Here is an 18,277-nt window from a genome sequence, read left to right as displayed (position 1 = left end):
GCGTCCAGCCTCGTGTTTTTCCTGTCTCTGATCTCATCGCTTAATAGCAGATTAAATATAGACGGTTCATCCATAGAAGACTCGATAATTTGGGGATTTGACGACATCCAACGGGCGCGGGAGCCAAACCGACATAACTGGAGAGTGGACGTGTCCTTTTTCCAGCCAGGGGACCGCTCTGGCTCTGCGGGAGTTAAATGCTGCGATTTTTTTCGTTTATCTCTAACATAATCTTCCGACCACGTAGTGTGAAGCTTGAGTCATTCCCAAAAATAGCAGCCGAATATGAGAGACTTTGCCTCCTGATTAAGGTTTAATAAAAGAAGCGCGGCCTATACGAGCAGAAGAGAATATTCTCTTATAAGGAAGAAAGTGCGCCCGTGGGGGAGGGGAGGTCCCCGGCTGCAAAGACGTCAGTGTAGTATAACTTCAAGGGGGGGGTTTAGAGCTGATTTCCGGCACTTTGATATTCGGGGTTACAACTTACTGCAATTTAGGACACTAGTGGTCTTCAAGTGCAGGTGTGACCGTATTTCATGTCCTGTGCACCCCTGATCAGGCAGATTTACTAATGTCAGTGTAAACTGCGCCATTAATTGGCGCATCTAATTCTTAACAATGGAGCAAGATTTACCAAGGGACATGGCCTGACGCTCCTGGCATATACTTATACCAACCCATAGTGTCTCTCCTTGCACCAGATTTCTCATCCAGCCTATGCCCTCCCTGATAAATCTGGTGCCATCTAACAGGCGGTATTCCTATCTCAGATACTGATGGCCTATTGCTGGGATATGCCACCAGTGACAGATAGGTGCGGGTCCCACCTCTAGGACCTGTTCCTATTTCCAGAATGGACTACAGTGAAGGAGAGCGTGCCAAGCAAGCGTGGCCATCCTCCATTCACCCCTGTGGTAGTACCGAAAATAGCGGAGTGCGGATTCGCCTATTTCCGACAGTCCCATAGCGCTGAAGGGCGAGGTGGCCATGAATGCGTGTTGTGCTCTCCTTCACTTTAAGGGGCCTCTTCTGGAGATAGGTCTCAGAGGTGGCATATCCTAGAGCAGGGGTAGGCAACCTCCGGCGTGCCAGCTGTTGTGATACTACAACTCCCAGAATGCATACTTCCTCTGCTCTTCTCAGAACTCTGATGAAAATGAATGGAGCATGCTGGGAATTGTAGATTCAGGACAGCCGGAGTGCCGAAGGTTGCCTACCCCCATGCCGTCAAGGTCTGAGATGGGAATACAGCTTCTTGTAAGTAAAGGTTAAACCAGGCATGTCCAAACTGCGGCCCCCCAGCTGTTACAAAACTACAACTCCCAGCATGCCCTAATAGCTGTAAGCTATCCAGGCATGCTGGGAGTTGTAGTTTTGCAACAGCTGGAGGGCCGCAGTTTGGACATGCCTGGGTTAAACTGTCTAGTAAACTTTTTTTTTCAATTCCTCACCATTTTCAAGATCTGTTTGTTGTCAGTGAATAAAACCATTGTTAGTCCCACCTTTCAAAGAAGCTCTGAAATAAGAAAGTTGGAATCTGGTTGCTGTGGGCAACTAAGTTTTCATTTCCACTAGTTTTGATAAATTTCCTCATCTTTTCCAGGCTCATTACTTGCTGTCAGTGAATGGTGACATTCTCATCGACATCCACAGGCAGAAAACCTGTCAAGACTTGATACTTTTAGCAGCTGACAGTTTGTTACAGTTGCGTCCAGTCTAGACCATCCCCCTGTGAGCTCAGCAGTCTGATGCGCTTTACCAGCACTGATACATTGTAACAAACTATCAGGGCAGGAGGGAGAATGCTGCTGCGGATGTGCTTAGCTCACAAAGCATCGTCTACACTGGAAAATGTGTGGCGAGTACTGATGGGGTATCGTGTCCTATAACTAAATGATGGGTGGGGTTCTGACGGCCGAGATCCCCTCCACTTCTGAGGGTCATACTTTGCGATTTCCAACAGTCCCATGGTGAATGAAGGAAGCAGCAGAGCGCATACTCGACCACCTGCTTCATAAGGACGGGTGTACAGGACCCCATTTTCATGATTGGTGGGAGGCCCATCGGATAGACAGGGCAGGGATCAGCAACCTCCGGCAAACTACAACTCCCAGAATCCTCCTTTGCCTTCTTTGGGATATATAAGAACAGCTGAGTAAGTGTGCATGCTGGGAGTTGTAGTTTCACAGCAGCTGGAGTGCCAGAGGTTGCTGACCCCTGGGATGGGGTGATTAGCTGCTACCAGAGACTGACAGGGACTTAACTCGCCTCTTCTCATTCTAACACATGCATGCTCAGCCAAATGCGTGTCGAGCGTGTATGCTCAGCTTTAGGTCTGCATGTGTTTTTAGCTCCTGCTAGGAAATAAGGATATGATTCACTGACAGCAAGCAGGTATCTTGAAAATAGAAGTTGCAAGACCTACTACTGACTCAGGAGGCTTATGTACCTCACTACGGTATGTGTCTGTGCCTGCAGCCTCTGAGGACAGTCCCTGTCAGCTGTACCTATATGTATAATGTGCGAGGTTGGACCAGAAAGCCCTAAGGAGGTTGTCCAGCTTAGAAAATCTACAGAGGGTCTCCTGTTCTGGACCATAGTGGAGAGCGGTTACATCCGGAGCGCCTCTCTGGAGGACCCGTCCTGTCCTGCATTACACAGACAGCCCATTGATCTGAATGGTCACTGTGTAATACTTAGTCTCTCCTGTGGTGGCGCTGCAGGGAAAGTGAACATTTACTGGCAGGTTGCCCCAGATTACAGCTGATCGCTGGGGATTCCATAGGGCACAATTTGTGATCAGCTTATTGGTAAAGCACCCCTCTAACAAGTAGGGATTGTACACAGCAGAGCTCCCCTTTAAACCACAACCACTCAGGTTGTATGTGGCGCGTCCTCCAGCACGGAAGCCGTCCCATCAGCGCTGACAGCGAGGACCTCTGCTCCAGGTGTAACCACAGATTCCCCCTAATACTTCACACGAGGCTTCTGCTCCTGCATGGATATGTCCAGACAGACTTTCCTCGGTGACAGATTTCAGGACGAGTCGTGTTATGATCCAGAAAGCGATGTGCCGCTGCCTGCGCTGTGACCAGGTGATCCTCGCTCCCCTCCCCCGCTGCTCGCTCCGCTTCCCTCTCTCACACAGAAAAAAGTTGAAGCTGGAGTTTATTGGAGCAGAATTTGCCTCCTGGATAATGCAGCCTTACATGGGCATCAAAAGAGCAGCCAGCGAGGGCGAGCGCCCAGAGGGGTGACACAGAGCCCAGGACGACGTAGGGTTAAACCGCTCGCTGCGCCCCCTCCCCCTCAGGCAAAATGGGGTTATGCTAGGGAAACTGTCGACTTTCCAAGAATAATATAGGTCAGTCAATCGCATTTACAGTCGGCAGCATTTTCTCTCCCTCGCTCTTTCCGAATGTCAGAGATCTGCATTTGTGCAAATCATTATCTGGCCTCGCACGTAGACGAGGAGCTCATCGGCAGCGAGGCATGAGGCGCTACGTACCTCGTAACTGAGGAGAAAAGTGGAAGTTACAGTCCAGAAAATGGCTGATAACAGAGAGCAGAAGTTTATGTGCGGACATGAAATCTGTCAATGAACTCGGAGGGAGGGACGTGTCCTCTGTGTCAGATATGGGGGACTTTTCACGTGCCTTCAGAAAGGGAACCTGTCACCTGGATTTTGTGTATAGAGCTGAGGACATGGGTTACTAGATGGCCGCTAGCACATCCGCAATATCCAGTCCCCATAGCTCTGTGTGCTTTTATTGTGTCAAAAAAACGATTTTATATATATGTAAATGAGGCTACTAACTCTTCCGTAGCCCAGCCATGCCCACTGTGAAGGGCTACACCGCCCCACATCCTCCGAATCTCCTCCTTGCTCCCCGAGGTCACAAAGCTAGAGCACTTTAATCTCGCGATGCGCAAGCTAGCGCATGCGCAGTGTCTGCCTAGTGTTCCTTCCCTGTGCTGGCATCAGCCTCAGGGAACAAACTGCGCATTGCGAGATTACGGCGCTCTAACTTTGTGATGTCGGGGAGCAAGGAGGAGATTCGGAGGATGCGTGGCGGTGCTGGGCTACTTCACAGCTATGGGGACTGGGTATTGCGAATGTGCTAGCGGCCATCTAGCAGCCCATGTCCTCAGCTCTATACCCAAAATCCCGGTGACAGGTTCCCTTTCAGCCCCCATCCTCATGTCAGTTCCTGGACCCCTCGTATCTGTCACTGACTAGTCACACATTGGTGTTAATGTCCCCTGTATTCTGTGTGTGTGCGTGGCCTCATCTGACATCCTCGCACTCGGAGACGTTTCCTGCTTGGCAGTAATATCCAGGTGATGTATGGCACTGCCTCCTGCCAGGCGGGCGCTGCTGATGTGTTATTAACAGGCCCGGCGTCTGCTTCTCCTTCATCTGCTCAGCCTCAAGATGACAGACCTACCGGGCGGCTGCGCCTTCCTGCAGGGCGTGCTATCAACATTGGGGGACAGAGGGATGCCGACTTCCCGTCCCACAACCTTTTGAAACTGTGCCTCCCCCTTGGGTAATTTCAATGTTGATATTGGTCAGTGAAATATATAATGACGGTATTCTAATAACTGTAGCAGCCATGTATCTCCTAATGACCATGGCGGCCATGAACAGAAAACTGAACAGTGGTGTGAACCCGGCCTAACAGTACAGATTTGGCAGATTCTGGGAAAGCTGCGTAATGACCCCTTGACATACTCATAGGACTATGGGGGCTGCTGAACCCCTTTCCTTCTCGACTACTGCTGCCATGATTGCACCCTCCTACGGTCTGGGAAAAATACCACCTCAGGTGCCCCCCACTGACCCCCAAACATTTATCACCAGGTTAGCATATTGCAAACCTTTCATGTCACGTTGTGTAGCCAAAGATGTCAGCATGGTGATGTTACACTAAACAGAATGGGGTTGTGTTGTGACCGGCAAGTAGCCACGATGCACGAGACGGTTGGCGGTTGCAACGTGACCCCCATTGACTTTGATTCTGTTGCGATGTGGCATCCCCTACACATCATGTGTTACGGCCAGAATCGCCATTAGCCCCAGGCTTCCAGACTTCTGTCACTCATCTCATCGAAAGACACAAGAGCTTCTTGCCAGTGTGAACAGGGAGCAACAGACGGTATTCCCCATGTCCAGCGTCTGTGACGGATGATCACCTGGAGCAGTAGATGCACATGATGCTTGCGCGCTCTGTACGGATGATCACCTGGAGCAGTAGATGCACATGATTCTTGCGCGCTCTGTACGGATGATCACCTGGAGCAGTAGATGCACATGATGCTTGCGCGCTCTGTACGGATGATCACCTGGAGCAGTAGATGCACATGATGCTTGCGCGCTCTGTACGGATGATCACCTGGAGCAGTAGATGCACATGATGCTTGCGCGCTCTGTACGGATGATCACCTGGAGCAGTAGATGCACATGATGCTTGCGCGCTCTGTACGGATGATCACCTGGAGCAGTAGATGCACATGATGCTTGCGCGCTCTGTACGGAGGAACGGCCTGCTTCTGTTTTTGCTCTCCGCGCCGGCTTTGTGATTTACTCCGCTCGGTTTGTATTTCTTGTTCTAATCCTTTCTAATGTTCTTTACACAGAAATGGCAGCGGCGATTCTTCATCCTGTACGAGCACGGCCTGCTGCGGTACGCCCTGGACGAGATGGTAAGTACCCCCCATTCCCTGTCCCCTTATGTCTCATTGCCCGGGGACACAGCGGGATGTCGGATTTTCTGTTATTTATGGCATGTAGGGAACGTGGCCACTGAGTAAACCTCACGAGAAGCCGGAGGATCAGGTTTAGGCTGCACGTTGTTGCGGGATTATTTTAGGGGCGGCATTGTGGGTGTGATTTCCTGGGTGTCATCATCTTGTTGTGTTCTTTTCTTCTCTATACTGGTGATTGTTCCACTCGGCGCCAGTGAGAATTACCCAGAGAGCTCCCTAGAGCTGTGTTCATATAGGTATGCGCAGTACGATCCCATAGAAATGAGGAGTTCTGCCGCTTTCTAATAGACTTCTGTCTCCGTTTCCCCCCCCCACCATTTTCAATACCTCAGCATGCTGTCAGTGAATAGGAACATTCCTATTGACAATCAGAGGCTAAATGCCCATCCTGAGCTAAGGGTTTGTCACAGTGGCATCCAGACAAAGCAATCGTCTGCTCTACAGGCTGGTACAATGTATCGGTGCAGGGAAAAAGTATCAGGACGGGAGGGAGTTTTACCTCACAGAGGATTGTTTAGACTGGATACAAGTGTAGCAAACCCTCAGCTGTTAGGTGGTTTGTGTTTTTTTTTTTTTTGTTTTTTTTTCTGGATTTAAAAAAGCAGGTTCCCATTCTCTAATGGCAAGCGGAGAGTCTGAAAACGATGAAGAATGGAAACACAGGTAGAAAAATTGCAGGAATTTTCGACATTCATGAGTCCTCACCTGTAAAGTCTGAAGTCGGTTAATGAGCGTTCACCGGACGACGATCTTTCCCGTTCCTCCAGAGACAGGCATGCTCGGCTTTACCAAGCATGTATGAATGGGAGAAGGCTGCTGCCGGCCACCTCTTGTCTTGGACATGCTGAAATCCAACTGCCCGATCCTTGTCTCTGCTGTCAGTTAACAGTCGGTAGGCTCCCATACACAATAGGTGATCGACCGATCCTGACCAAAATCGCCCCCCCCCCATACGCAGTAGGTGGTCAGCCAGGTTCAGTAGACGTGCATCTGCTGTGTATGGCAGCACGAGTGATTTCTGCCATCAGTCTTGTTTTGGGGGGGTCTCCCGCGCCCCTTATTTAGTAGAGGCTGCATGACACGTGCACATCTCCCCTCCGCCATATCCTCCTGACAGATGGTGAAATATTTCAGCAGTAACGTTATGTTGTGACTGAATTTCAGTTGTGCCTCGGGATAGGAAGACGAAGCCCAGACTCAGCTCTTACACCTACAGACATGTCCTAGATGTCTGCCTTCAGATCGTCCAATACACTGCAAACAAGTCTGCCGCTGCAGGACTATAACCCCCAGCATCCAGAGAATATCGCTGGTGCACAGCCCTCTATGTAGTCACTATCTTGATGTCTTTAACCGATTGCTCTGAGCCAGGCAGAGGATGCAAGGAAAGCAGCGTTGGTTAATGTTTTACTACCCCCTCATGTAGACTAGGGCCTGCTGCCCGCTCACTGCTCCTCTCTCCAGCAGGTTCCACAACCTGGCAATGGTGGCACAACTGTCATGCTGGAAATTCTCTGACCTATATACACAATATGGACTCACTGGTGCCAGGATTGGTGGTCTGGTGGGACATCTCGGTGCCAGGATTGGTGGTCTGGTGGGACATCTCGGTGCCAGGATTGGTGGCCTGGTGGGACTATGACCAGATTAAGGTGCTGGGTGATACCGCACTGTGGACATTGTAAAAAAAAAAAAGCCGTCAGTGGTTGTCACCCGCCATCCGGTGCGCTAGGAAATGGCAGAACACGATATTGTATTTTTTTGTGTTTTCAGGACATGCTTGCTTCTTTAAAAGGAAATGCACTCTCCGTGGTTCGTGACAGCTCTCGACCCGGCTGTGAAGGGGTTAAGACTGTACATGAGCAGTTTTATTGTCTGCGGCGGATACGGTGGATAGAGAAGCGTGTCGCTACGTGCCGCAGCAAGCGCATAATGTGCATTCCTCAGGCCCGTGTTCTACCTGAGCGGCGGCATCTGTCTACAGGCGCCAGCCACCCAAAAATGTGTCGGCCACACAAGAAATAATTAAAAAGGGTGAAAACAAAAATATATTCCCACTTGTCTCTAATCTGCGGGAACCGAGGTCACAACAGGGAGCTCAGAACCTGGGATTTTGCCAGCTCCCCCTCCCCCGCTGCTGAGAATACTATACCAGCCGGGAACGCTGCACGAGGGGTTGACAAACTTGTCTAAATGATTAATGATTTGCGTTGCTGTGCACAGTGATGCCCTTAATATCCTTCATGTATCCGAGCAACCAAGGGCAGGTAACAAACCGTAATACCAGGCACCAGTCCATGGGGGCAAGAAGGACCCCAAAACAGATCACTACAACGTTAACAGCTCCTTACCTCTCTGAATCGTAGGCACAGACCCCAAATTATTATGTCAAGTTGCGGTCCCTACTCCCGATCTCTGCAGTCCTGCCTGTGTCAGTGTTTACTGTAGTTCTAACATTCTATTCAGGGCCCTCTCAGAATGGCTCTGTGGGATGCCAATGAAATGTGACTACAATCAGTGGGCAGTGCTGCCTGTGTATTAGGGTCCCACCTTGTGATGAAATGTGGGTGTTTCGGTGACTATTACCCCCCTGCGGTGCCAGTGTCTGGGTACAATGCGTTCATTTGGACTGAGCCGCAAACAATATTTTTTCTATCTAGCGCAACACTAGTCGTTATAAATACATTAGGGTTCGTTGACTTCTGCTGGATTCTCCCTAGTACATGGCAAGTAAATGAGAGGGGAGCTCCTTAAAGACCAGTTAAGGTGACTCCGCACATACATTTGCTTTGATAAAGGAAACAAACAAACCAGCAATTACGAGTGTTCATCCCTTTTATAGCGCCAGCGCTCAGACGGCTTAATAACTTGTTGTTGATATAGAAGCTACTGCGCTGCGGAAATAATGGCTGCCTGTCCAAATAACCCGACAAAAATTGCATGTAAGAGACCTTTGTTGTGGCCCCAGGCTCATCCTCCTTTAATCTAGTTCAGAAGGCTGTTTAGACAGACCAGACACATTCACAGCCCTGGTGTAACCTTACCTAATCTCTCCGAGTGCATGCCAGTCTAGGACGGCTGGTCTACCCTGTATCCCGGGCACTGCAATCCTGTTACTATGCCCAACCTGTGACATCTATATTCTGGCCCCTGTGGACTGGAATATAACTGCTATAATACTGCTCCTATGTACAAGAATATAACTACTATAATACTGCCTCCTATGTACAGGAATATAACTACTATAATACTGCCCCTGTGGACTGGAATATAACTGCTATAATACTGCTCCTATGTACAAGAATATAACTACTATAATACTGCTCCTATGTACAAGAATATAACTACTATAATACTGCTCCTATGTACAAGAATATAACTACTATAATACTGCTCCTATGTGCAAGAATATAACTACTATAATACTGCTCCTATGTACAAGAATATAACTACTATAATACTGCCTCCTATGTACAAGAATATAACTACTATAATACTGCTCCTATGTACAAGAATATAACTACTATAATACTGCTCCTATGTACAAGAATATAACTACTATAATACTGCCCCTATGTACAAGAATGTAACTACTATAATACTGCCCCTATGTACAAGAATGTAACTACTATAATACTGCTCCTATGTGCAAGAATATAACTACTATAATACTGCTCCTATGTGCAAGAATATAACTACTATAATACTGCTCCTATGTACAAGAATATAACTACTATAATACTGCCCCTATGTACAAGTATATAACTACTATAATACTGCTCCTATGTGCAAGAATATAACTACTATAATACTGCTCCTATGTACAAGAACATAACTACTATAATACTGCCCCTATGTACAAGAATATAACTACTATAATACTGCTCCTATGTACAAGTATATAACTACTATAATACTGCTCCTATGAAAAAAGAATATATCTACTATAATACAGCTCCTATGTACAAGAATATAACTACTATAATACTGCTCCTATGTACAAGAATATAACTACTATAATACTGCCTCCTATGTACAAGAATATAACTACTATAATACTGCCTCCTATGTACAAGAATATAACTACTATATTACTGCCTCCTATGTACAAGAATATAACTACTATAATACTGCTCCTATGTACAAGAATATAACTACTATAATACTGCTCCTATGTACAAGAATATAACTACTATAATACTGCTCCTATGTACAAGAATATAACTACTATAATACTGCTCCCATGTACAAGAATATAACTACTATAATACTGCTCCCATGTACAAGAATATAACTACTATAATACTGCTCCTATGTACAAGAATATAACTACTATAATACTGCTCCTCTGTACAAGAATATAACTACTATAATACTGCTCCTATGTACAAGAATATAACTACTATAATACTGCTCCTATGTACAAGAATATAACTACTATAATACTGCTCCTATGTACAAAAATATAACTACTATAATACTGCTCCTATGTACAAGAATATAACTACTATAATACTGCTCCTATGTACAAGTATATAACTACTATAATACTGCTCCTATGTACAAGTATATAACTACTATAATACTGCCTCCTATGTACAAGAATATAACTACTATAATACTGCTCCTATGTACAAGAATATAACTACTATAATACTGCCCCCTGTGCAGAAGACTGTGGGTTGAGCAGGCGGCAGATTGCTGACTAGGTGCGGTTCCAGGTTTCGTTGCCGTTGACCTCCGGTGGTTGCTTTCTTTGGTTAATTCTCTCTACACCATCTTGGTTTCTGTTCATTAGGAAGTGACAGTCTCTGTCATAAGTTGGGAATGTCTGGCTTCTCTGCGGATCTCTGTTTATCATGGGAGTTTTCTGGAGATAAGCGGCGCTGCCAGAGGACTTTGGACTCATCCGGCACCTCTTGGCCTGGTATTTCCTGGTGCCACAGGGTTCAGTTCATGCTTATTACAGTCAGGTTTGGACAGTGCCATTTAGAATCTGACGCCCCTGCGTCCTCCGGCCCCTTCTCCTATAACCCCCAGGCCCGTGCATCGTGGGATCATTTGTCTCACTCACTAGGATAACAGTGGTCTCTGCATCTTCAGCTGCTTCCCATGGACTCTGCGTTGTGTCTCCAGGAAGTATGGGGGAGGGGGTCTATCCCAAACGGTTAAATGAACACACAGACTACATATAAATAGAATAAATGGCGTCGCCCCCAGGATGCTGCTGCGTTCATTTCTAGGTCTTCCCTCCTGGGCTTTATCACTGTGATGGCCTGTAGGGCGGCACGAGATGACGGAGCCGAACACAATCTCTGCAGATTTCTATGGACTTGATTCAGGAATATTCTGCAGCAAATCCATGAATCTTTGCCTTAAAGGGGATGTGAAAGAATGTGGGTGGGGTTTTTAGCAACTCCTCCCCTTTCAACCGAAGCAGTAAAGGTACCATATCTTACCCGGCACCAGCTTCTCGCTCCTTCCCCTCCTGGCCTGCGATGCTCTGCTGAGCTCCCTCAATGTCAACATCCGGTTTGACATTGCCACAGCCAATCACTGGCCGCGGTGGTGACCGGCTCCCTTTACGTCATGACGAATTGTCACATGACACAAAGGGATCCAGTCTCCACCGTGGCCAGTGATTGGCTGTGGCAATGTCAAACCGTATGTTGACATTGAGGTAGCTCAGCAGAGCATTGCAGGCCTGCAGGAGGAAGAGGTAAGTCATCTTTTCTTTACTGGTGTGGACGAGTGTGTGTGTGTGTGGGCCCCCTGCATCCCCCCCATTCTTGCACAACTTCTTTTACAGCATGTCCAATTTAGGTTTACTCAATGCTGGTTTAATGTGTGTAGTGGCTGGAGATCTTTATATTTTTTTTTCTGGTCAGCAGTTAAACAGGAAATAGTCTATCTATACTCGCCACTAGGGGGAGCTCAGGAGCTGACTGCATACTGGTTATAGATTGAACGGCAGTAATAAACCAGTATGCTGTACTAAGCTCCCCCTAGTGGTGGCTGCACGACAGAAGTCACAAGGAGGCTGCGCTGGACTATGACTAGTAGGAATGGGAAAGCAGGACAGACTTGCCCTGATGATTTCATTACGGTAAGGACTGTGGCGCTCCATTATGCCTCTTGGGGCGGAGATTGGCACATCTCAGTGTTGCCGTGCTGTGACAGGAGATGATTGTATTCGGACTTTCCATTTCACAACCATTTGCCAGTAACGCTCTGGAGCCGTCGTCCTTCTTTTCCGTCAAGTTGGTTATAAATCCTATTCAGCCTTTTCTTGGGTCTGTTCCTTCCTTGGCTGATGGCGGCCATAATAATTCCCAGCCAAGGCCAGCGATTGCATACTGGGCAGGGACCGCTATAGCTGGCAATCTCCATGAACCTGCTCTGCACTCGCACTGAGGCTGTGGAGTACATGGGGGGCTCACTGTTGGGGTCTTTTTACACGGGCAGATTTCTACCAGTAACGCGCAAACTGTTCTCACGGGAGATAATCTGACACGGAGAACACATGCATGCTTTGCTGTGCTAAGGATGCAAGTGTTGGCGGGCTGGAAGGAACATCTGACTCATTCATGACCAAGGTTCGGTGGAGTTTAGGGGTATGAAGAGACCTAACCAGACTGTCCCTGAAAGTGTCCTGCCCAGTGAGGGGTTAAGTCCTGATGTGGTTCCTTCAGCTCCATCTGGTCCTGGTAGCAGAAACAGCTGTTCCTCGCCTGCGTCTGAGAGTGTGAGACTCCTCTGGTAGCTGCTGTGTGTAATTACAGTGGAAAATCACTCCCCGCAAAGTCCTTAAAAAAAAAAAAAAACGCCTCTTTGAACCACTTCCCGGCCATTCTTGGGCAAATTGCAGCAAGTCCTCCTGTTATGGGCAGGCTCGGCGCTCCAGGTCATGACATCCCAAGTGTTAAACGTGGAATACTGGCCGTAGACGTCGCCCGCGTAGAAAAGCCTTTCATCTGCCCTCAAGCTTATCGGCTTTCACCGCCCCGTAATGCTGGCGATGCTTCCAGCCCAATCACACTGATAAAAAAACAAAACACAAGCTTATGAAAAAAAAATGGCGTCAGGCAATTGCTTTGTAGGCAGTTGTCCGGGTTCTGATGACCGTGATAAAACTTCCCTACCCTACTGCTCCTCAGGAAGACTCACCAATGTTAGGATGCCCATAAATCAGGGGATGTGAAGCCCCAGCTGCTGCACGCTGTGACTCTTTCATGACTTGGTGTGGCCCTTTAATTAAAGGTGTATCCCGTTTACTGAAGGACTTGCCTGCTCTTTAAACCACTGCTATAAAGGAGAGCGGAGTCGCCCTGTGTTCTTCTGGCTTGCACTTTTGGGCGGCCACATTCCCCGTCTTTTCTGTCTCTGCCCAGGCTCCATGTCTCTGCACTGCTCCTAGTATCTATTTATTAGTGTGAGGCCTTCAGTGTCCCACCCCGTGGCCCCCCGCTGTCTGTGGGAAGTCTACTTTGAGGCTTTATTCTCAAGCATTCCTAAATTTGGATATATCCCCCCCCCCCCCCCCCCACTGGCAACATGCCTAATTGATCCATTACTTTTTTTTTTCCCCCCTCTCTCCCCAAGTTGGAACAGGCCGAGGAGTGGACATCCTCGAGCTCAGTGACATCTAGGGCAGGGCTGTGTGACACCGCCGTGGGGCCGGAGCATGTGGAAAGCAAATGGCACAAGTCGGTAGCAGAAGTGCCAATCGGGGTTAGGGAGGGTAGGTAGTTATTTGTAACGTGGCACCTGAAGATTTCGGGGACTGTAGAAAGTTAGGTGAGTGTAATAGTAGCGGCGGTATATGGCGGGGAGTTTTTACACCATATGATACCGATGGTAAGTGATGCCACGGTATACATCGCTCATAGGCTCCCATTGTATACTGCACTATGTATGTTTGCTGCAGCGCCTTCCCTACACAGAAATGCATACCGCCACAACGTCAGCTAAAAACAGCCCCATGATTGCTTCAGACGTATACGCCTGGAGCTGTACTCGACATATAGATAAATCCTAAAGCTAACCCCCCCCCCCCCATACAACTCTGGGACTTTTTAGGGGGAAACTGATCCATGAGGTGTAATCAGCCGGACCTGGTCCAGACTTGCTTATTCCCCGAAGAGCTCGCAATCTACACTCGGGGCAGAGGGCTGCGCATTCGGCTTTGATTAGAGGGTAGGGCTGGGCACACTGTGTTACGCAGAAGAGTCGTAGTATCGCAGGGTTGGGGAGCAGCTTCTTGGAATATTTGCAGCAGTGGTAAAGTGAAGCCCCCCACAGACATCTTCACTGACGTGGAATTGCGCAACGCGAGGAATGAGGACGGGAGGATAACACCTGGTTACAGTCAGGAGGCTGCCGGCCGCTGTACAGTCTGTCTGCATCTACTGCCATCAGTCACTTCAGGTGACGGTGCAGAATTCTGCCTGCCACTGATGAAGTGTTGAGCGTTTTCGCAGCCTGCTCACCGGGGGCGCTATATCATGATACAGAATCCAGAAATCATCCAGTGCATAGAAATGTCCCGCAGAGATCAGTTTGCACCGAATCCAGAGAGGCTGGGCAGCGCTAACAGGACGGGGTCTGTGCCCCTCTGCCCTGCTGGCTCATTCGTGGGGGCAGATACGCTTCTCGCCGGCACATTGTCCTCTGTGCTGATACTATTTTTACGTGGTATATTTAGGCCACTGTTTTATTATTAGGCCGTGGAAATGAATTCTCTGAGCATCCTGTGATGGCGATTCCCGCGCCAACGTCATTGTGACTATGTAGAGAAAGTGCTGCCCCACCCCCCAACGCCCAGTCATTAATTCACTCGCTGATGCTTTGTTTCATTGTGGATGTTCTGCTTTATAACTTAAAGGCTCGAGGGAATGACAGGAAAGGGGGGGATTGTGTTCAAGACACTGTGGCCCCTCCAAAAGACGTCTTCTAGAAGTCAGAATACAGCGATGTACGTACAGGCAAACCGACTCGCATCCCGAGCTGCAGCCGCAGTTCTGGTTTCTTGTTGGCAGCGTGCAGAGCATTGTGGGAGCACCGAGCTAAAACCGCACTATGGTTCGACGGACGAGCGGCGGTGTATAATAAAAGCTATAGCTGCAAATGAATAACGCAAATTCATCTGCAAAATTATGTCTAGGAAATATAAAAATGTTCAGTTTGATTTGAGTCGCTGCTTCAGAGATCTCTGCTTGCTCTCACTGAATGGAAACCTGAAAGACTGCTCAGCTAAAGGCTTGTAGGCAATGCACTCTGGCTGCAGCACAAACCTCTCCTCAGGCCCGGAAGCCAAGCTTTTACCTATACTGAATCATTTGTGGTCGGATGAGGCTTTCCATTCGCTGACCGCAAGCAGACATTAAAAACTGAGGAAATGATACACAATGCATATCAGAAAGCTGCAGGACTTCTCCGTATACAGTTGACGCAGGTTAAGCCGGCCGTCCTATCACTCTGTATGGTCTTAACGAAACAGAACGCCTTATAAAGTAAGTGCAGCGCGTGCAGACTTTTACAATCTGTTCCTGTTTATCGGAGGCCCGGCTTACAGCCCGCTTTATGGGCCTAGTAAAAATAAAAGCCGGCATCTCTGTAACCTCTCCCTGCGTTCCGTCATCCACAGTTTATACATTTTACATCATTACCAGTCCATTATCCAAGCCTTGTGTGCCGACTAACGGAGAAGAAAGGCGACCGTACAGCCTCCATGTCTGTTAGTAGAATCCTCGTTTAACCAGCAGCTTTTCCTCCTGCCCCCACATGCACACTCTGTTCAGCCAAGCATGCAAGTGTTGGCAGGCAGAGACTTATCTACCATTAGAAACCCAACATGCCCAACCCTTCTGCCCCCCATACACTTAAGATCAGCCGGGCCTGAAACAGTTGCTGGGTTCCTCCGACCTCAAGGGGTCATTCTGGTTAGATGAGACTCTTCATTGGATAGCAGATAACTGAGGTCAATGGGGGTCTGACCTATGGGACCCCCACTGACCACCTGTGTCGTGTATGGATGGAGCGGCAGGTCAGGCATGCAGATCGCCAGCGATAGCGGAGTGCGTGTCCCGGGCAGTCCCATAGACTTTGAACGGAGCGGTGCCACGCGTGCCCAGCCATTGTTCTGTGTAAACAGGGACACTATTCTCCTGATCGTCGGGGGTCCCAGAGGTCGGACCGCCGCTGAGCCAACGGTTATCCCCTATCCGGTAGTGCTTGCTGGCATACTGAGTTAAAGGGAATGTCAGCAGTTTTCTTCTGCCCTCACTTTTTTAAATCCGAATCTCCGAGTCTCAAATATTCATGAGCGCACGGCTCTCCCCGCCCACCTGCCTCTGATTGACAGGTATTTTTCCAACTGGAATCAACAGCAGGTGGGCGGGGAGAGCCATGAGCTCATGAATATTCAGGACTCCTCATTATGCCCTGGAGCTGTTCAGTATAAGATTTTGTCAAAATGGCTGGTCAAGTGCTCCAGCATCTGCCCTTAGTAAAACTGCTGACAGATGCCCTCTAATATGTATGGCCAGCTTTAAAAGATGTTTCCAAGACTTTAATATTGATGATTTATCCTCAGGATAGGTCATCAGTATCTGATCGGTGGGGTGTCGCTGATCAGCTGATCCTGTGAGCACCGCGACCTCCTTGCTCCCTAAGCACAGCGCCGTACATTGACCAGTGGCGGGGCTTGGTATTGCGCTCAGCTCTATTCACTTCTGAGTCTGCGCTAGGCCACGTGACCAATGAAAGTGACATTACATAGGGAAAGCTGATCAGCCGGGGGCCTGACTGTCGGACCCTCGCCGATCAGATACTGATGACCTATCCTGAGGACAGGTCATCAGTATTAAAGCCTCGGAAAACCCCTTTAAGCTCAGAGGTGATTGCCTAGACTGGAGACATATGTGCAGTAAACCAAACTTTGTTTCCATTTGCTGACAGCAAACAGAGGTCTTGAAACACAAAGTATATTGCTGACCTTTCCTAGAAGATCCCCTTGGTCAGAATGTGCATTAGTGGTGGGCGCTCTGCGGGCGACGCTCGGTTCTAGCAGAGCAGGAGGTGGTGGTCTGCGCTGTGCAGCAGGGAGATTACAGGGCGATGAATGCGGCATTATGCTCAGATCCGGGCTGTGTGATGTGGGAACCTCTCGCACTGAAGGTCAGGGGGATGAAGGCATTGTTCCCGCCCGCACGCCCTCTGCATATTTCTCCGCACACACAGCCTCTTGCATCCATGTCGGTGTTGACATCTGCTGGCACAGGTTCATCCTGTTTCAGACCTCTATCACATACCTGCATTTTACTGATCCAACCAGCGTACGCTGCTACGCTCACGTGCCGTATACTGGCGCACACTACAACCAAACCAGCCTGATTACCGCGACGGAAATGAAAAGTGGAACTCTATCCTCAATGTCCATGCAAACCTTTCTGACCGTTCACAGATGTTACACCATCAGGCCAGATTTTTATACGCTTGAAGAAAATGATAAAGATTGGGGCTGAATGAAAGCAAGCAGAGTTCTTGAAAACTGTACAGAAACGATATCAGCTTTTCATTATATAAAAAAACAACAACAAATAATACTACTTTGCTGAAATAGCTGTGCCCCTTTAAGACCCAACTAAGTCTGGATGAACTTAGCTGGAGAGTACAGAAAGTATGAATATTTCAGGCGTGAGAAGGGTTAACATGGAGAGGCTTCAGCGTTGACTGGCAATCTTAAATCGAAGTGTTTGGCCCAGGGGCAGCAGAACTCGGTCCAACTGGATGGAGCGTGACCCTGGAGGAGTTTGGTGAAGGGCGAGCGAGGCTGCGATTGAGTAAAGTGCGGCGTCTGCCGCGTCAGTCCTCACTCACATAATAGCCTTATAAGGACACAGACGGGCCGCGATGCTGGAGGAATCTGAACTTTTTTGTGTGCTCTCGAAGCAGACAGATTAGTTATTTTGGGTATAAGGTCGTGTTCCAGTTACACCCTCCTTCCCAGGCATTTGTTTTGGGGAAATTTAGAGAAATTAACCCCTTCCTGACTGCAATGTCTGTCTTCCACACCTGAAACCACATGGATGATAAATGAGTGTCCGGCTGGTCCATGGAGTCCGGTGACTTTCCTTCTCGTTGAACTCTTGTCGTTGCATCTCAGTGGCTCGTTTCCTACACGACGTCTTCACTTTCCAAAGGAGGAGCGCGTCTGAGTTTGCTTTCATACTTAAGGCTGTCAATGTCAAAAACACAAATCCCCGCTTCCCATACGATAAATGCTTGTTTTCTTACCAAAGATACACAAATTGAGTTCCAAAAAGTTTTAGTTTTTTTAAATAGGGTTGTCTCGCTTCAGCAAATGGCATTGATCACATAAAGTTAAAGGGGTCCTCTCACTTCAGTAATTGGCATTTATCATGTAGAGGAAGTTAATGCAAGCCACTTACTAATGTATTGTGATTCTCCATATTGCTTCCTTTGCTGGCTGGATTCATTTTTCCAT

At 48.2% G+C, this 18,277-nt stretch overlaps 1 protein-coding gene across 6 annotated transcripts in view; it reads left to right on the top strand.

The window, feature by feature from the left end:
- Positions 1-18,277, top strand: part of LOC122944779 (myosin phosphatase Rho interacting protein) — an 87,368-nt gene that overhangs the window by 16,015 nt on the left and 53,076 nt on the right. For all 6 annotated transcript variants that reach the window (XR_006391054.1, XM_044303398.1, XM_044303399.1 and 3 more), the window contains exon 3: positions 5,641-5,706. Coding sequence is in view for 5 of the 6 variants with exons in the window: in XM_044303398.1 (XP_044159333.1) it covers positions 5,641-5,706 (66 nt within the window). In the remaining variant the exon portion in view is untranslated. The remainder of the gene's footprint in view (positions 1-5,640; positions 5,707-18,277) is intronic.

The sequence above is a fragment of the Bufo gargarizans genome, chromosome 8 (assembly GCF_014858855.1).
Source record: "Bufo gargarizans isolate SCDJY-AF-19 chromosome 8, ASM1485885v1, whole genome shotgun sequence".
Taxonomy (NCBI): domain Eukaryota; kingdom Metazoa; phylum Chordata; class Amphibia; order Anura; family Bufonidae; genus Bufo; species Bufo gargarizans.
Note: the sequence above shows the minus strand (reverse complement) of the source record. Positions and strands in the feature narration are given on the sequence as shown.